Source organism: Carassius auratus, chromosome 14 (genome assembly GCF_003368295.1).
Source record: "Carassius auratus strain Wakin chromosome 14, ASM336829v1, whole genome shotgun sequence".
NCBI classification, from domain to species: Eukaryota; Metazoa; Chordata; class Actinopteri; order Cypriniformes; family Cyprinidae; genus Carassius; species Carassius auratus.
In genome coordinates this window covers 11086089-11107116 of record NC_039256.1, presented here as the reverse complement: position 1 = coordinate 11107116, position 21028 = coordinate 11086089, and the positions used below count along the sequence as shown (strand labels likewise).

At 36.5% G+C, this 21028-nt stretch overlaps 1 protein-coding gene across 9 annotated transcripts in view; it reads left to right on the top strand.

Moving 5' to 3' along the window:
• LOC113113603 (uncharacterized protein KIAA1211-like) overlaps positions 1 to 21028 on the top strand; it is a 41726-nt gene that overhangs the window by 1805 nt on the left and 18893 nt on the right. The window contains exons 1-3 of one of the 9 annotated variants that reach the window (XM_026279897.1): positions 4558 to 4809; positions 10464 to 10520; positions 19237 to 19316. In XM_026279897.1, coding sequence (XP_026135682.1) covers positions 10471 to 10520; positions 19237 to 19316 — 130 coding nt within the window. In that variant the 5' untranslated portion in view covers positions 4558 to 4809; positions 10464 to 10470. Of the gene's footprint in view, positions 1 to 4557; positions 4810 to 10463; positions 10521 to 10608; positions 10631 to 11033; positions 11142 to 12136; positions 12273 to 15649; positions 15824 to 19236; positions 19317 to 21028 lie in introns of those variants that run through there. The other 8 variants (XM_026279898.1, XM_026279901.1, XM_026279905.1 and 5 more) reach the window with 8 other exon arrangements.

The following is a 21028-nucleotide window of genomic DNA, read 5'->3' as shown; positions in this document are numbered from 1 at the left end:
CCAATACTGCGGCGAAAAATAGTGGAGCAATATCAGAAAGGAGTTTCTTAGAGACAAATTGCAAAGAGTTTGTAGTTATCATCATCTACAGTGAATAATATCATCCAAAGATTCAGAGAATCTGGAACAATCTCTGTGTGTAAGGGTCAAGGCCAGAAAACCATACTGGATGCCAATGATCTTCGGGCACTTAGACGGCACTGCATCACATACAGGAATGCTACTGTAATGGAAATCACAACATGGGCTCAGGAATACTTCCAGAAAACATTGTCGTGAACACAATCCACCGTGCCATTCGCCGTCGCTGGCTAAAACTCTATAGGTAAAAAAAGAAGCCAGACCTAAACATGATCCAGAAGTGCAGGTGTTTTCTCTGGGCCAAGGCTCATTTAAAATGGTGGACATAAAATATTATGGTGTTTAAAAAAAAGGGGCTGATACCGATATTTCAATATTATATTCAATAATATGCCAATGCTCTTTGTGTATATTATAATACTGTACAAGTCAAAAGTAACATTTCACTGGTACCTTATATAGAATACAGTATAAAATATATATATATATAGAGAGAGAGAGAGAGAGATAAACATTTTTTTTCTTTTTTTTTGCAATGATCACTCAAATGTGGTGAGTGATCATTGCAAAAACAACTCATCCACCACCAGTGTGCAGCATCCACCTGGATGATGCGACGGCAGCCATAGTGCTCCAGAACGCCCACCACACACCAGCTTACTGGTGGAGAGGAGACAGAGCGATGAAGCCAGTCAGCAGATATGGGGATTGTTAGTAGGCCATGATGGTCGGAGGCCAATGGGCAAATTTAGCCATGATGCTGAGGTCACACCATCTTTTCGAAAGACATCCAGGGATTTTTAATGACCACAGAGAGTCAGGACCGCAGTTTAACGTCTCATCCGAAGGACAGTGCTTGTTGACAGTATAGTGTCCCCATCACTACACTGGGGCGCTATATATATATATATATATATATATATATATATATATATATATATATATATATATATGAATGAATTAATGAATGAATGAAAAACGTAAAGGTTTTCTACCTGGTTAGAAAACATGAGATGGCCCAGTACACAACATCTGTGTTTAAATTACGACACTCATTAACTTTTTGTGTATTTCTCATGAGTCGTTTAAACAGGCAAATAGCAGAATTTTTTTTTTTTTATTAGTTAATTTAACCCTTCTGAGCATGTGCTAATAGAGCCTGTTGTCCTGTAAAATATATTTTGATGATGAGCCATGTTAAGAGTCCTGTTGTGTCTGTAAAGGAACTTTGCAAAGAAATGCATCATAAAACCCAGGACACAATTATTTAATTATCATCTCATTAAACTATTAAAATACTCCATTTGGAAACCTCCCTCTAGAAACGCCGCACACCAAGTTTTAAAAAGCCTGGAAAACAGGGATACAAAGTTAACTGGTCACAGAGGAGATGAATGGTTTGTGCTCAATGGTCAAGCTGTGTGGACCCAGCTGGATGGTTTTTATTGTAAGAGTAAAGGACTTAACAGACTCATGGAGGGCTTGGCCTGCTCATGGCTTTGTTTTTCTCAGAAGAGGATAGAATTTGCATGAAGACTGGAACTTGTATATTCATCTTATAAGTTATTTCGAACCATCTCAATCGGCACCGTCCTGCGTTTTGGGCTTCTGAGCTCTGAGGGTTATCATTTCTTGGGTTATTTACAGTTTGGCATACATGGCCTTAATTAGAGTGTGGGGTAGAGCGCTGCCTCAGAAGATGTGTTCCAGATGTGGGCTGGAATTCAGAGAGCTTTGTAAAGAAAAGAAACAGTGCTCTGCAGGAGATGCCTGAAGAAACTTGAGTCAGGGAAGACTGTTGAGGGGATTGACAGAGTTGAATTGGGGGTGGTGGGGTCTGGCACTTTTTAGGGTTAGGCTAAATATTCATGTGTCTAGGTCTTTAAAAGAATGTAGTCCGACTTGTTCTGGCTGATTCTGCGCCTTAGGTTATTATCTGATTTAGTGATGGTAAATATTACAGATCTATAGTTACGTTTACATGGACACTTTTTGCTTCCTTCTAAATTAATGCATTCTGATTGACGAGTCCAAACCTAGTGTTTACATGAATACTGAATAAAGTGATTTGTTTGATATAGCATTTACCGTATTTTCCGGACTATAAGTCACACTTTTTTTCATAGTTTGGCTGGTCCTGCGACTTATAGTCAGGTGCAACTTATTTATCAAAATTAATTTAACATGAACCAAGAGAAATGAACCAAGAGATAACATTACCGTCTGCAGCCGCTAGAGGGCGCTCTATGCTGCTCATTGCTCCTGTAGTCTGCACTGAAGACATATAGCGCCCTCTCGCGGCTGTAGACGATAATGTTTTCTCTTAGTTCTTGGTTCTACATAAATGCGACTTATAGTCCAGTGCGACTTAAATATGTTTTTTCCTCGTCATGATGTATTTTTGGACTGATGCGACTTATACTTAGGTAGAACTTATAGTCCGAAAAATACGGTATATGTTACAAGCTTCTGATTTACTCTTTTGAAATGCGCACACCACATGAATATACAGAGTTTCCCGCTGTCGCCACATACTGTTTTAAAAAGCACACGTGATAGTTACCTACTTCGGGTTCTATTTAGGTGACGACTAGCGCATTAACTGTTGTGCAGTACTGCTTACTTTATAAAACAGTAAAAGTGCCCCTTCCTGCACCCAAAACTGGTCTGTTGACGAGAGTCTTAAACAAGGACTGTTGGGATGTTGTCCTGCTAGGGCTGGGCGATATATCTAACGATATGATCATGGGCACCTAGTCAGTAAATCCGGTTCCGTGATTACTGCTAAATCGCCATCACCTGCTTTTAAATGGAGAGGCATTAAATAGACAGAGCCTTAGATCACTGACATGCTACGCAATATCACATTCATTATCCAAGATGAAACGTCTTCGAAAATGAACGCGATATTGCGTTTATTATTGTATTAGCAAAATAGCAATATTGTGAAATATTATTTAAAATATCCGTTTTCTATTTGAATATATTTTAAAATTAAATTTAATCCTGGGATTTTCAGCATCATTACTCCGGTCTACAGTGTAACATTATCCTTCAGAAATCTTTCTATGCTGATTTTTTGCTCGAGAAACATGGATTATTACTATTAATGTTGAAAACAGTGCTGCTTAATACTTTTTGGAAACTGATACATTTTTAAGAATTCTTTGATAAATAGAAAGTTCAAAAGCACAGCATTAATTAGAAATATGTTTTAACAATACAAAATACTTTACTGTCAAACATGTTAATTTTAATCTGTAAAGAAAAGAAACCGTAGTGTATTAGTCAAAGTTTATATCTTAATGTAACAATCAAAACAGGACACATCAGCTTTCTAAAAGTATTCAGCCCCCAAAACATGAAGAAAGAAGGAAGTCAAGGACATTTGAAGGAGAATGTTTTGCTGATCATTTAAGGAACCATAGACAATGACTGCATTAATGCATCTGCTGATAATGCTCAGTCTAATGGCCCTCTTAAGAAAGTGAAATACATATGGGTTTCTTCAGCGGCAGAGCAAAAAGTTCTCAGGAAATGCCAACCTGGCTTTTTTCAAAAAGAAAACTGACTGACATTCCACCCAGCTTTGAGAAAGAGGACTGTAAGATGTACGCCTGCAGTGCAACTCCATAGAGACTCTGTTCACCATATGTGTGAGGAAAAAATAAAGGGGTTTGACAGCTATCAGTGAGTGTGAACTTGACATCTATGTCTGCCATTTAACATGAAACATGAATCTCCCCAACCAGAAGAAAATACTTTTTCGAAATCCAGTGTTTGCTATTGTTTGTATTTAAGAAAAAGCACCGGCTGGCGCAAAGCTTTGTTTACACTTTCGCCGGATACTCCTACACGATTTGCCTGAGGGGTAAGGAAAATATTCAAAACTGGCAGGAAGGCGAAACATTTGTATGTAGTGGAGTCTTATGGTTTGAGTTTGTGTGCACGACACATTTTCTAAAGAAAATATGATGAATGTCCTGTCACTTAGAGTAAAATATCATTTGCAGCCTAGAACCATGAATCTGGCTCTTCAACAGTCACCCTTCTTCTAAAGTAAAGAAGGATTTTTCTTTGCATGCATGAATCAGCAACACTTTGGTCAATACTCACCTAAAAATAAAGGTTCTAAAAGGGAACTTTCACAGTGGCAACATTCTAATTCATTCATAAACATTCCTCACTGAACTAATGCCAATTATTTTTAAGAGTGTAAGAAAGAAGCTAACTAAATATTGGGTTAAAAATTGCTAATGATTTATTCAAACTGAGTTGGCCGTGTGACTGGCTTTCTAACCCCCTTTAAGAGGCCAGAAAGACACAAAGGTGGTATCTCCTCAGGGAGCTGCGCCATCTAATTATCAAATGACACCCAGCCTGTCAATGGGCCAATGGGGTGAGACAATAGCAGCTGATTCTCTGGATTAGGTGACGGGGGTTGGAGAAGAACGGGAGGGGGGAATCCAAAGAGGAAGAGACCGAGAGCATGCTCAGTCCTGAGAGACAGGCTACTGGAGCACACTTGTACCTTCCCTGTGAAAGATACACAATCTCATGAGCTTCTGCTCTTTCTCAAACACCCCGTGTGAAGATGTTGGTGATTTGATAAAACAGATGCGAAGATTCACTCTTGGACCTTGTACAAAGGATGCACTAATGAAACTCTGCTTTTCGGGTGAACTTTGACACCATGGCTGGATTTTACAGCTGCTTTGGGGACAAAAAGTAAGCTGGAGCCTTTTGTTCATGTGAAAACTTAGTTTAAAATGACTTCTAGTAGTGATAAAACACTTACCATTTGTCTTGTGATTGAGATTGCATTTTAGTGGCATGGTTGAATATAAGAAACTGTGATTTATTATTAGTGGAGCACTGATTAAAATGACCAGTTTGGTATGCACTCTCATAAAAGAAATGTTTGAAAGCTGTCACTGGGGTAGTGCTTTTTCAAAAGGTACAAATATGAACCTTTAAGGTGTTAAAATGCAACTTTAGGGGTAAGTAAGGTACAAATGTGAACCTTTTTAAAGGGTACCATCCCAGTGATAGCTTACCTTTTTTTCTCAGAGTGTGAGTAGCTACATACTTCACTTGAAGTTTTTTTGTTCTGTACTGTTTCTTTTGTTAGTGCACTATAATAGCTTCTTAGATGAACTCTTTCAATTAGAGTCTCTTTAAAAGCTCTTCTATGTAATGGTCTCATGACATGTCCAACAAGACTCTACTCATCACCACCGGTTGGTATTCCAAGACCGCTGAGAGAACATGTTGTTTTTCATTGGGTTTCGTCCAGATTCTTTGCAAGTTTGGAAAAAGACTGTTTTGTTTATCATTTCTTTTCACCGAATTTGCCATTTGTTATTTTTTTGTTCTCCTAGTCCAGCCCCCCAGAGACGAAATGAATGTACAATAAGAGAGTTTGGACTATTATTCAAACATAATGTTCCTTATTCATGTAAAATTGTACTTTTCAAAGAGACTAAAAATGTGCTAAAAGTTTAAACTGTAACCAGCTTCATCCTTACATACCCCCATTTTTCACACCATTTATGGTCCTTGCGCTCCTGTGAGAGTGCTGCTTTGTTTGTATCTACACAGTGTATCTATCTGGCAAGAAACCTGAGCCATCCCATGACAAAAAGTGTCCAAATGTTAATGTTCTGACCCCTATTGGTTTTGTCCTCTGAACTTGTTGATGTCGAGCTCAAACATTTCCTAGTTTCTCATCATCTTGTGCAGTTGATGAGGTTGTCTCAAGTCATTGAGAGACTTTTCTATTAAAGTGTGAGCTAGTTAAATGTACATATTGTGGAGAGTGGGGTTAGAAGAGTCAGTGCATCAACTTTATTTGAAACGGTTTTCTAATCCTGAAAAATAATTGAGTTTTTTAGCTTCCCCTCTTATTTTAAGTAAAAGGTGGCATGTGTTACCCCACTCAATTTTAATCTGTAAAAATTGTTTCTTCTGGGGTTTAGTTATGGAATCTGTAATAATGAATCAGATGGCCAGAATGCTCTGCTCCTTCTCTGCTGGTTCAGCCACGGCTAAAAGAGTTTTGTACTTTGTGGTTAAAGTTCTGAAAAACCACAAAAGTACACATGGTTTTGTTGTATGTCTGGATTTATGCTGCCCCTGTTAACTACTTAGATTTTTTTTTTAAATCCATCAATCAGTACCAACAGCAAAGGGCTTCCAAACACATGTGGTGATATTGCCTTAAATATCTGCCGGAATGGAAAGTAAAAAAATAAAAATATTTTAATAGAAAATTCAGGGCTGGATAAATGTTCTGTAGCTGTAATTTTAGGGTTCATTTAAATAGACAGATTTGCAGTTTTATTCACAAAAAGCTCCTCATTTTGTGTAAGATGTCACTAGGCGCGTCACTAGAAAGCCTAATGGAAATGCGTAAATTTATCCAAAACTTCCAAATATCGCAAAAAAAAAAAAAATTTGCGCTCGCATGAGGTGGTTTTTCAGGCAATGCGAAAAAGGAATAATTTGCAAAACTGTAATGGAAAAGTTTTTTTTCCACATTTACAGGTCACATGGCGTATGTAAAAAGTCATATGATCACTGGGGCTTTCCCAACCATGCTTAGACAATTTACACTTCACACATCTGCGGTGCAGTGTGGCTCTGATGCTGATTGCGGCCATTCTAGTCAATGCTTGTGTTTATTCCAGCCGCAGCACGCATGTTTCTGAAGAGGCTCTCTGTGCTGCTTCTGTTAAGATACACGCATAATTTTATAAATATAGCCAAAATCCCATCAAAATCTGTTGCCATGACTTATCGCGAGAGACAAATGATTACATCTTAGTCGCATAACATTGGTTAAGGGAAACAGCGTCATTTTGCAATACTTTTTTTATCTACATTTATTACGTTTTATAAAGTTTTGAACAAATCTGTAATGGAAACACGCTTACTTTCATTCTTAAAGGGATAGCTCACCAAAAGTTGAAAATTATATCATTAATTACTCCTTTGTTAATCTTCTGAACACAAATCAAGCTATTTTTGATAAAATCCGAGAGTTCTCTGATGCAACTGAAAAGTTCCCAGACCTAAACATATTCCACCATTATCAAGAGTACCTTGACACGTGTTCTACGTCAGCAGCACCACACGCATGCATTGTTAACATGCAGATGTACTCTCAATAATGGCGGAAAACGTGATTTGGAAGAGAAGAATTGGTGAATAAAGTTGTTATTTTAGTTTTTTCTTTGCACACAAAAGTATTCTTGCAGATTCGTAAAATTGCGGAAATTACGGTTAAATCACTGATGTCACATGGAATGTTTTAGCGATATCCTTACTACTTTTCTTGGATTGGGAAGATTTCAGTTACAGTGCTGTCTGTGCAGGCTCAGAAAGCTCTCGGATTACATCAAACACTTTTTGTGTTTGTGTTCCGAAGTTGAATAAAGGTCTCACGGGTTTGGAACAACATGAGGATGAGTAATTAATGACAGCATTTTCATTTTTGGGTAAACTATCCCTTTAAAGCCTAAGTAACCTCAGCATTGTATACTATGTATGTACAACTTCCTATTTCGCATGTGCAAGGTTAATTCCTATTCATGAGGAACTGTATATAAATTAGGCCTAAAACCACAAATTTTGCTAGATGTTAGAATCTAACCTAAACAACATGCTCATTGATGATTAGTACTGTTTTGGTTTGCTGGCTGTTTAAAAGCTAAATTGCATGGTATAACTTATGAACTTTCATAAAGTCACAGAAGATTGCTTTTTATTTTGCTACCATCTCATAACAAAACCAGCAAGTAGTAGAATAAGACCTCATTTGTTAATGAGCCACATTATGTCCAATAAATGTTTCAGGATGTTATTTCTCTTCAGATATAATTTAATATAGTGAGTTAGTGACTTAGGGAATGAGATTTATATTTAGGGAATGAGATTTATATTTAGGGAATGAGATGGAGATGGTCACTCACCACTTTAGCTAATGTTGTCAACTGATTGAGTCTATTGGTGACTGCATCTGGTTTAATAAACTCATTATATCATAGTTTACACCAGGTCCCTGTAAAACGTCCAATGATTGAATATACTACCTTTCAAAAGTCTGTTTGATTTAGGTAATATTTTTATTGAGACAGGATGCATTCAATTTCTTGAGCAGCAAATCACATTAGAGTGATTTCTGAAGGATCATGTGACACTGAAGACTAGAGTAAATTACTTTTTAAAATATATTAAAAAAGAAAACAGTTTAACTTGTAAAACTATTTCAAAATATTACTGTATTTATAACTAAATAAATGCAGCCTTGATGAGCAGAAGAGACCTCCTGACCCCAAAGAGTAGAAAAGTAGAAAGGACAACGTAATTAGACACTTGTTTGCAAGCTGCACTGGTTCACAGAGGACCACAGGGCCTGTGACATAATGAACAGATTTACTGCCTGATTCACATTCTTGTCAGATGTGTCATCCACTTCAACTAATGTCTGGAGAAAGCAGCGCTGTCCTTTCAGCCTCAGAGGAGAACATCATTTTGACATTTTCTGAGGTACTCGACAGATGGTGTGACTTTAGGGAGTCCATCACTAGAGTCAAGTCGTTGATGTGTGGTTCACCATCGAGGCCTGTGGAGAAGCTTAGTTCTAAAGCTGCATTGCATAAGATGACTCTGATTGTCAGGATGTTGCATGATGAGGGTTGACACTTTAATAACTAATCATCAATTTGGTTGTAACATTCATTTAATCTTTCCACAGCTGCACCAATAGATGCTTCATTTACGTTGAGCCATCAGCTCTATATACTGTTTTACTCGATATGTACATAGATTATTTTTTTCACTATATATATATATATATATATATATATATATATATATATATATATATATATATATACACATATATATATATATATATATATATATATATATATATATATATATATATATATATATATATATATATATATATATATATATATATATATAATATACAGTACAAAAGTTTGGACACACCTTCTCATTCAAAGAGTTTTCTTTATTTTCATGACTATGAAAATTGTAGAGTCGCACTGAAGGCATCAAGGGCTATTTGACCAAGAAGGAGAGTGATGGGGTGCTGCACCAGATGACCTGGCCTCCACAGTCACCGGACCTGAACCCAATCCAGATGGTTTAGGGGTGAGCTGGACCGCAGACAGAAGGAAAAAGGGTCAACAAGTGCTGAGCATCTCTAGGGGAACTCCTTCAAGACTGTTGGAAGACCATTTCAGGTGACTACCTCTTGAAGCTCATCAAGAGAAAGCCAAGAGTGTGCAAAGCAGTAATCAAAGCAAAAGCTGGCTACTTTGAAGAACCTACAATATGACATATTTTCAGTTGTTTCACACTTTTTTGTTATGTATATAATTCCATATATAATTCCACATGTGTTAATTCATAGTTTTGATGTTCATTGTGAATCTACAATTTTCATAATCATGAAAATAAAGAAAACTCTTTGAATGAGAAGGTGTGTCCAAACTTTTGGTCTGTACTGTGTATGTATATATATATGTATATAGCATAAATAATTACATTTTAATCATAGTTTAATAGAACAATGTAATAGCAAATGCTATGCACACAAATTTAGGGCTATATCATTTATGGTAAATGGTTATTGTATTTAATATTGTATTTTTATTGTTATCAGGTTGATATTATATATTTAATTGTGGATTTTCTGTGTTACCTTTGTTGTCGTCCAATTTAAAAATATTTTTTAGAACCATAATTATTTCCCTTTAACACACTTTCCTAAAACTTAACACTAATTTTTTCACTTTGCTAAATGCACTGTAATATTTAGCAAGTCTCAGAATGAGTATATTTTATATTGTACATTAAAATCTTGTGATGCATAAATTCACTACAGATTTTTATTTGTATTTTTTTTGTGTGTTTATTTTTATTATATTCAAAATAGTGTGGAAATGGGTCATTATAGGCTTTTTAGATTTATAGACTTTATAAACTAATCATTATTGCCTATTATTTATGTATCCATCAAAAAATTGTTTGTTGTATTTCGCTAAAAAACTGTATATATGTTGATATGTAATAATGTGTGATTATTCGTCACCCTTGCCTGTTGATATAAATCACACTGTGCATTCAAAGTATTTTGTTTAACTAAATCAAGCTTTGCATTTGCGTATGCGTATAAAAGTATTACAGTCTCCCGTATGATAATTCCCTACATTTTTTTTTTTTTCTAAACTTGTTGATGCTTACACAGCTAGCATGCTTGCTAATATCTTCTGCTTCAATGCTTCACTAACTCTTGCTCTTTCTCTCTCTCTCTCTCTTATTCCTCCCTTCCTCTCCATGTCCAAAAGTTAAGACATGAAACGTCGGACGTCATCACAGAACTCTGGCGTTGGAGGCAGTCCAAGGTCAGTCCATTAGTCCCTGTAGAGCTCTGAACGACCTCTGTGCTATCATAGTCACGCACTGGGTAATGATGAGAAGATGTTTTTAGTCAGAAGAGGCTCTTGGGAAAGAGGTCAGTTTGGTTTGCTTGATCCGCTGTTAAGCAAGAGCTTACATAAAATGTAAATTCTGTCATAATTTACTCATCTTCATTTCTTTCCAAACAAGTGTGACTTTCTTTGCTTTGCATCCAGGGTGCGTTTGCTTTTCTGGTGATCCATGATGTTGAGCTCCACAAATGCAGTCATGAAAGTATTATAGAAGCTGTAAATGGTAAAACTATACTGCAAGTTTTCAGAAGTAAAGCTAGTGTAATATAAGGAGCAACTTGAAATGAAAGTCATTATATGCTATAAATCTACTTTCAAACCAAGCAATTTTCAGTTTTTTAAAGCAAGAATCTGACCATATTGAACCTTTTGTGAAATCTGCTTATGGAAATTATCATCATCGCTCTTGCATGATTTTCCTAGTCTTGTAGATTCCTATTGAAATGACTGCATTTGCGTGGGAAAATTCACCAAACAACAGTAAATCTGCTTCCACCTTACAATATGAGCATCCTTACAGTATTTAAAGCTGAAGTAAGTAGTTTCTATCACTAACACCAAACAAAAAAGCAAAATGATTTGCTGTGTCTAAAAATGGAATGCTTCCCTACTATATGTAGTATGCAAAGTAGGGATGTAATGATTCACTGAACTCGCGGTGCGATATGATTCTTGATACTGATTTCATGGCACGATTTTCTATTTAAAAAAATTCTTAACAAAATGAGATTTAAGAAAAATTGTAAATTAAATAGTGTCCTTTTATTTTGCTTGGACAACATTTTGAAACAAACCCCAAATCAAATAGATAATTATTACAAATGAAAAAATCTCTGCATATAAACAAACTAAGACATTGTCTGTGCTCTTTCCTTTTAAAATTAGAGGCCACCGCTACGGCTACACGATAAATCGCATCGGTAAATCTCCATCACCTGCACGCTTTCACATGGAGCAGCATTTACTACACAGAGCCGTTGTTAACTGGCAAGGTGTGCAAAACATGATGTGCATTAAATATTGCATGCGATTTATCGTGCAGCCCTAGCCACCACTGTATTATCATCACAATCTTAACAGATGCTGCATACATGTTATTTTAATTGATTATAATTTCAAAATGTGAAGCAAAAACAGAATGGCCTGACTTTCTTGCGTTCTTGTTTTTCCTTGGTTACAGCTATAAACAAAGTAGCATATGCATTATACACAGGCAAGATAATACCATCAAAACTTTTCTGAACACATTGTTCACCTCAAGAGATACATTTATATACATTTAAATACAAGTAAAAAAATATAATTGATTAATACATGTTTATATGTATTTTATCTGCTCCATATATAATTCTAGATAACTTCTGAATAACTATCTGAATTGTAAAAAAAAAAATTAAATCCACATAAGCTTGTTTTTCATCAACCAGTCAAAATATACAGCAGGGCATGCAAATTCACTCTGTTTTTGGCCAGACAGAAACTGCACACAGACTGAATGTAAATAGAAATCTCTGTAAATCCACTTTCTGACAGCAGGTGGCGCTTATGGAAAAGCTGAATTAGAGCTCTGCACAGGCCTCAAAACTAGGCCCTAGCCTGAGATGCCCAGGTCCTAGCCCAGCTCATGTCCAACAGCTTATCAGAATTACCAGCCAGCGGCATACAGTAAGCCTATGTTTGATCAATGAAGTCTTCTAATCATCGTGACTTGCCTAAAATAAAATCTATAGAGATAAATCAGTTTGTGCGGAGACGCTCTGCAGGACATGGAGGCGCCAGCGCAATCATTTTTTACAGTGGTTACACTGTAATTCAGTAATCAAACGTAACAGCAAAGGGTCTACTTTTATTTGTGTGTACTCACAATATCAACAAAATGTGCTTTTATAAAATAAAGAAAACAAACATGATGCGCCGTCTCGTCTTTAACAGGAATTCAAAAATGAACCGAAACTCAATTATTCATATATAGAATAATTTAAATTGCTACTAATCAAAATAAAACAAATCAAAAACTAAAAGTCTTTCATTAAAATCATAATACATAAAGATGGACTTCTCTCTAAAGGTGCGTCTAATGAGGAGATGACGAGTCAGGATCAGCAAATGTATCCTTGTGATACAGAATCAGAAAACACTAGTTGATTAGTAAATAATTGAAATATCTTCTTACAAATTTATCCTGTTACAATTTTGGTAATTACTTTGCGGCAAGCTTAAGCCTATTGTGTGCATTTGAACGCAGAACTGTTCAGTTGCGCTGATGACACGCTCTCTGCTGCGGGACACTAAACACCGTCGAGCTGCTCTTGACAGTCGTGGTAGCACGGTCTTGTGTTCTTTCCAACAGTGCAGCAATTATTATTTTTTCATCACTAATTAATGGATGTCTAAAATATAAAAATAAGGAAAAGCCTAAAACAGGCCAATGGCCCATCCTACGTCTGAACTATGACGTGAAAATTGGCCTGAAGCCCGGCCAGAGGTTTGGGCCCTTTCTGCCCGGGCTGAAATGCAGGCCTGTTTTCCGTAACCTTTCGTGGACAAAGCAGTACTGCAAATAAAACACTTCCTTTAGGTATTACATGGAGCAAAGATGAAAACAAAATGCCATCAAATTGTTACTGAAGACAAACCTTCAGAGGTACATTCATATAATTAATTAATATATTCATATGTATAATTCCCTCAGCACTCTTTTAAAAGCTCCCAACTTTTCTCCCTGATTTCACTCAGAACAAAACTACTCTTTGTGCTCTGCGCCCATGAGACTGTTACTGAAAACTTTGCGATTTGTGCTGGACAGTATTTATTTATCATGATAATACGGTTTTAATGATAATTAAAATATGAACTGGTAATACTAACCATTGTGAATTTTGAATTCAAACTGGTAATTGTTACATCCCTAGAAGCGATGCAACTGATCCTGGTAGATCTTGTAATAGAAACAAAATGGCAGACATAGTACATTTAATTCATTTTACATTCAACTTCATTCATACTAAATGGATCACTTTTTTTAAAGGGGTCATATGACGTTGCTAAAAATAATTTTATTTTGTGTATTTGGTTTAATACAATGTGTTTATGACGTGTTTTTAAAACACATTATTTTACTCTTCTTTATTGTTTCATCTCTATGCCCCACCTTTCTGAAACATTGATTTTCACAAAGCTCATAGTTGAGGAAAACGAGGTGTACGCTAATTGGCCAGCTATCCAGTGCGTTGGGATTGGCCGAATGCCTCAAGCGTGTGATGGAAATGTTACGCCCCTAACCATACTGTGATATCATGTGACCCAGCTTGATGAGCCAAAACCATTAAAACCTGTTACAAATGAGGCATTTGTTGCATCCACTGAGGACATTTCTATGCATTGTGTATTGCGCTGCATGAACATAAAACCATGTCTGCATTTGTGAACGGAGAAATAACAGTCAACAAGCTATAACAGTTACTCTGAACTGTTCAAATCTCATGTTTGAATCATCAGTGGCAAAGTCTTTTAATATGCAAACATACTTACAGACTGTGAATGAAAAGTGGCAGACTGTCCTTGCAAAGTTGAAATCGCCCCACTTTATAGAAACAGACATCAGCATTTTACACCACTCTCACAGGAAATGGTCCTCATCCTCGGCCATAAAACCTAACCTCTGATTTCTAGTTGTGTCCTCTTTAGGAAGGCCAAACAAAGTAGCTTCGATTTCACAAGGAAACACACAGCATCTCCACAAGATGGTGCCAGCTGCGACAGCGAGAATAAATGTTCTAAAAATGCATTCTTTCTTTGCGCTAACATTTGGGCGGCATTATGCAAATCTTCCCACATTGTACGTAGGGATGTGGGGGCATGTTATAACGAGCCGTTTTTGAGGGGAGTGGTTGACTCTTAACTTTTATAAAGAATATCTCTTTGGATTTGAGACTTTAGTCTTTGCAACTTTACAGAACTTCTTTATGCACCTAGAGCTTGTAACCCTCCAAAGAGAAAGGAAAAAATGTAAATCACGTTACATAACCCCTTTAATGGTCATGAAGTAAGTTCGAATACAAACAGTTTTTAAAACAGATTTTGGTCAGACAAACAGATAGTCCCGCCCCAAACTCAAGCTATTGGTTGAGACGGTGTTGCTGCTGGTTGAGATGCTCAAACAAAGCAATGTTTTCATAGCAAATGTGTTTACACTTTTCAGGGGAATCGGTCTACAGAGGATTGCTTACAGCTGACTCTGCTCTGGAATGGAGAAAGTGTTTACAAATCAAAGAATTAGACGTTTCCCCTTTAGTAGATGGACTTGCCTTTTCATTTAGTTGTACGTAAAATATCCAAAGAGTGGCTAAACGCTCTTGATAATGTAGTATGTTTTCTTCTTCAGAGAATAAAATAATCTTGGATTGTACTATTCTTTGCAGATCCTAAATATCAATTTACATAAAGTATAGTAATAATTCATTACCAAAGAACTATGGTGCTGCCACAGTAATTTATTGTAAGGGAAGTTGTTTTCTTTGTGATCTTAAAGTGTCTGTGAAGGAGATGTGTGGACACAAGACCAGCTGTGTGGTCCTTCGTCTAGTGTTTGACACAGGCCACGCAACGCTGACCTGAAAGGGTCAAAGACTTTCTGGAATTAATACAAAAGAAATAAATTAAAACTCTCTCAAACAAAGTTACTGTCCTTTGTGACAAAAAATAAGTGAAGGAACTGCCTGAAACAATCAACTAAACATCCAAATGGATCAAAAGAGAAGGAGATATTGCACAACTGATCATAATGGTATCACATGGCTTTCACAATCTCACCCTTAGGCAATAACTGGACAAAATGACCCCATGTATGAGTGCATGCATTTATTATTCCTTTGATTAGTGCTTTATGGTGTGTGTTTATGCTTTAGTCATGTCGGTTTTTTGTATCTGTGGTTTTTCTTGTCTCGTTCTTTCATATGCCAACATAAGCTATCTGTGAATAACTCGTCTGTGAATCTGAAAAGCAGACTTTATATGCACTTCCCCTGAGATAGACAGAGGAAATGAATGAGTGCTATCTGATGACATGGAGTACGGGTCATCGATGTGCTCTGATGTCACACCAGCCCCTTTAACCACTGGAACAAATCTGCACAACATATTTAGCAGCAGTGTGGAAGAAACTGCAAGTCTGGTGTCTGTAAGCAGTGGAGGACAGATAGTGCTTGCAGGGAATGGTAAGGCAGAGTGTTTCTCATTAGTTGACTGTTGTTATCTGGTCTCGTGTGATGTTCAGCACGCAGTTCAGCTCAAACAAGAACGGTCTCAGTCTGTTGAATGGGCTTCTTGTATAAACTGCAAGGAAAGAAATGTGAGGAGTGCTTGCCTCTGCAGAACCAGGTGTTGCTATGCAGATTGCTGAGGTGTTTTGACTAGTTTAAGTATGTCGCTCTGTGGTTTCTAGGGTGCTTTGGATGGTTTCTGGGAAGCTTTCCTTATTGGCACAAGTTGAACAAGCCCATCAGTCATAAGTCCCTAAATACAGGACCATTCAAAGTTTGATGTTGCTAAGCTCAGGAAGGCTTCATTTATTTGATCAAAATACAGCAAAATAAATAAATAAAACCATGAAATATAATTGGCATTTCAAATAACAATCTTATATTTTAATATATTTTAAATAGTAATTTATTCCTGTGATGCAAAGCTGAATTTTCAGCATCATTACTCCAGTCATGAGTGTCACATTCAGAAATAATTTAAATATATGTCATAAAAGCTTTGATGCTAAAAATTTTTTTTTGTAACATTATAAAATAATTTGCTGTCACTTTTTATCATTTTAATGTGTTCTTTCCATATAAAACTATTGCTTTCTTTAAAAACACGCAATCTTTTGAACAATAGTGTATGTCTCATGTTTTTACTTCGCTGTGTATGTTTTTATAATCCACTAGTCCATCTTATAATCATTTTGGCTATGGGTTTGGTCACTAAATAGAGGAAGATTGACTAATAAAATATTGATTGTGCTTGAATTGTGAAATAGCCTGTTTTCGTATTGCTGTTGAATGTGAATATGAATGATATTTGGCTTAGCTGCTCTGTGTTAAGCTTTTGTTGAGCAATGTTTGGCAGACATGCCAGATAGAAATCACTGATGACTTGAGTTTGACTCATTTTTCTCTTTCTGGATGTACTTCAGTACATTGTTCTCTGTGAATAGTTTATCAAAACAGGAAGAAGGAGTATTATTTTTGATTGTCTTTTCTAAATAAACAAAAGAATCAGTACATTATTACTTTTAAAATAATGGTTGAAACATGCAAAAAAGATGATTGGTCACACACTTTATTTTAAAGTCCTATTCTCAAGATTAACTAACCTCAATAAACTTCTAATTCTTGCTTGTTACTAGTTAGTAAGGTAGTTGTTAAGTTTAGCTAAGGGGTAGTGTTAAAAAATCTAAAATAGGGTCATAGAATAAGGAATTAATATGACAATATGCTAGTAATATTCATGTTAACAACTAGTTAATAGTGAAAATTGGACCCTAAAGTGTTATACAAAGCTGATAGTCTCAAAATGTTTATTTGAATTAGCTGATAGCTCAGTCTTGTAACGCATTTCAAGCTGTCCCAATGTCTTTGTTTGGCACAACTGTGAAGCATAACAGGGAATATGAATCAGAATTATATTTAGCTGTGACGGACACATGGCCTGTTGCTTACATTTAAAAGCTAAACACATTTCAAGGTCTGATATGAAGAGGATCACATCCTAAAACAGAGGCACGGATACCTGGCACAAACACTGTGGAGTTTTGAGTACAAAATATTTGGCATTTTGCTCTGTTGTTATATTGTTGAAAGAATGTAGCAGAAACCTGCCTGAGCCTGGTTAATGTTGTTATCACAGGAAGTGAATGGTGAGATGTGTGGAGTACAGGAAGTGGTACAAATGAGGGTGGGAGCGATTACAAGAATGCCAGATGTGTTGGATACACGAGTGTATGGATGAATAGATGAATGTGCAATAACTTGTGACATGCATTATTAAAAACAAATCCCCTCTATGGAGAAAATTAAACGCCAGGCTTTGAAAATTACTTTACATATGCAATGGGATAGTTGCTTGCCATCAATGGTCAGATCTTGCCCTTTTTAAACTGGAATAATCCTTGTCAAAGTTGTGCATGTCAAACTAGAGTGCAAATTGCCTTCTCATCCTGTTTGGCCGTTCCTCCGGCCTGGAGCTGCAGTTGTCTGTCATAGATACCGTTTGAGAGTTTCCTCCTCGAGAGCTGGAGTCGTTCCAGAGAAGAGTCTGATCCAGGTTTAGGCTGCAGTCACTCATCAGGACAAATACCGAGGCCTCAACTGGTCTGGAGTCTGTTTTGGGCTGCTAGTATCAGCAAGTCTGCTTCTTCAGATAGGGTGGATCCGCTGGAGTGACTCGGCTCCAGTGCTGTAATCTAACATATGAGTCAGCATTGGCTTATCGCCAACACCTCCTGTGAGGCCTTGGGTGTTACAAACCCTCTGACAGGGGTGTGGGCACGCTCTCGTGAAAGACAATATTGACAAACATACTGTAGAGGACAGATCAGTTCAGTCTTTTTATTTGAATTATTTAATTAATTTGATATTTTGTAATAACAGCTGAGAACATGCTTCCCCCGGACCCCCAACTCGTGCTCCCTCAAAAAAATAAAGCGTGCATGACACCCCTGATATCAGTGGATCTGAAAAGTCTGGAAGTGCCTGAATAATTATAAAAATTCTAAACTGAATGCCAAAAAAAAAAGGTGTACAACATTAAATTAACATCATACGTTTATGTTTTTTTTTATTACAACAGAAATATCAGCGGTGCATATACAAATACAAACAAAGAAAAGCTGAATAAATCAAAAGAGAAAATAAAGTAGATTAATAACTGTAAAGTAAAGGTTACAGTTAGAATTAAAAGTGCTGTCGATAGAAGTCATGTTATATTATAGGTTTTATATAATATAGCCAACTCAAGAACCCTAATAAAGTGAGAAATGACCCCTGTTTTGCTGAACCTAAGGTACTTCAAAGAAAAGTGACAAATGCTTTTATTAAAAAGCAAGTGTTCGCCCAAATGCTGTCATCATTACTCACTCTCATGTCTTTCCACTCCAATAGAAGACATTTTACCAAGTAAAATAATAAAACCAAATTTCTATATGATATATCGAGACATTGAGTTTAATTTTAAAACATTTTATTGCAGCTCAACAAATTTAACAATTAAATTAAAAATTACTTATGCCTGACTTTTGTTGGTAGAAAAAAAGTCTAATTTGTAGGCTACAAAGCTTTGCTCAGTTTCGAACCACACAGCTTTCTAGATTCCTATTATAATTACTGGAGTCTGTTCGTGAAGTTTCACCGAGCAATGGTAAACTGCACCTTTACACAAAAGAAAGAAGGCCAAATTGCTTTGGAACAGCATGACAATGAAAAAATAAATAAATAAATAGCTAGAAATAATTGCTAATTAGTCATTCAAAGATGTCCCTAAGTTTTAAAAAATTATGTACAATATTTTATTTATTTATTTATTTTTTCTCCAGAGTACCTATTCAGGACTGGTTTATCTGACGAACTCTTTTTCTCAACAGTGATTGTGACATCATGGCCTCAGGATCTCCAGACGTCACAGTCACTACTGAACAGCCAGAAGCAGCAGAAGAGTGTTCAGGTAACGTTCAAGTCCCATTCTGTGTTTTAGCATCCATGCGAACAACCAGAACATCCATCTCACTCCGTCATACATATTTTCCTCACATAGAGATCAGACGTGAAGTATTAGGACACTCTGAACTCAATGAAGAGACACATGATGCTAGGTCTCACTGACAGGAAGTCATGTAGCACACAGACAAAGCCAACATTTGTTTCTCCCATACGAGCTTGTCTTCCGCTGTCCCACATTTAACCTTTCTCTCCAGTTCAGTGTGGGAAGAAGGAAGCCCAGACTGCTGGAGTCAGATCCTGCAGTGCAGACGGCGGGCCTGCGTGGTGATGTGGATTAGCCATTTCCTCACTATATAGGGTGCTCACAGAAGCCCGGTAATCTCCTCTATCGTATTGTGGGGCCAATAAGTTCAAGAGTTAGTCAGTGGCTAGGGTGTGTTTGGGAGCTGTTAATCTTGTACAGATTTATCACAGGATGATGATAATTGATCCATGACTGGGGTTATATTCATTAAATTCATGGCCATTTTTTTTTTTTTTTTTTATAGATGTAAGGATTTTGAATCTGTCTGCAAAACAATCGGATTCATTCAGTTATATATATTCAATAACCCTTCCTGTAGCCTACCTTAGAATAATTTTTTTTATTGCTGATTCAAAAATATAGACTAGATTTTCAACCCTCTACATTGCGAGTAAATCACTTGCATATGAGACAAAATCTTCACTCTGGGCAAAAAAATTATGTCTTATATTAGCCAATGGCTAATAAATAAAATATGAATAAAATATTTACTTGCCAGTGTGTGAATTGGAGGCTAGGTATTAGCACAGATATATTTTCACTCGCCGAACACTCTGACTGAGCGCTTCAGAGTTTCTCTGTCTATTAGGCGATTTGTGTTTATTTCAGTTTATGGATGCGCGGCGCACCTGTATTTTGCGTAAAGGGTAATTTCTAGTATACAGCGCAAGACTCGCCATCACTTCTGTGAGAGCAGAGAGAGCGAGAGAGTCTTACATATGTATGCAGAATTGACGTGCTACACGTAAATATTATTCTTTGTTGTATTTTCCTGTCAAAATAATGGAGTTACTTTGGTTTTTAAGTTTTTAAGAACTGCTGGGTTTTCTGGTAGTGGGCGGGACTAAAGACGCAAACAACAATGGAATGCACTCTACCTGATTAATATTCTTGAATCCAGCAGCTTGTTAATCCTCAGTGTGTTTTATACTACTACTATTATTATTATTATTATTATCATCTTATCAGTATTATTGTTAGTTTTTTCCCTTTTTTTATTTAAATTTTTTACAGAAACACTGAATGACCAAGTCCTAAATTCAGTTCAAATGTCTATGCATTCATACATCTTACCAAGTTTTGATTCGTATTACTAGGGCTGCACGTTTTCAAGTTTTTCATTAACCGTTAACCGAGGCCCTTAGCGGTTAATACTCGGTTAACCATAGTGTGTGCCAGGGTTTCCGTTGTCTGGTAATTTCCGGACATTGGCCGAAAAAAAACGAAATGTCCGACAAAATTTAATCTCTCCGGTCAAATTGTCCTATTAAAACTGCCTAATAATCTCGCCCACTAACACAATCTGAATTTGAGAATAAGCCTAAAATGTATAAAGCAAATATACACCGACCTTTGGCTATCTTATAAAGGAACAGGCTCTAGTAATAGTTATGTAACTTTCCGTGTTTAGG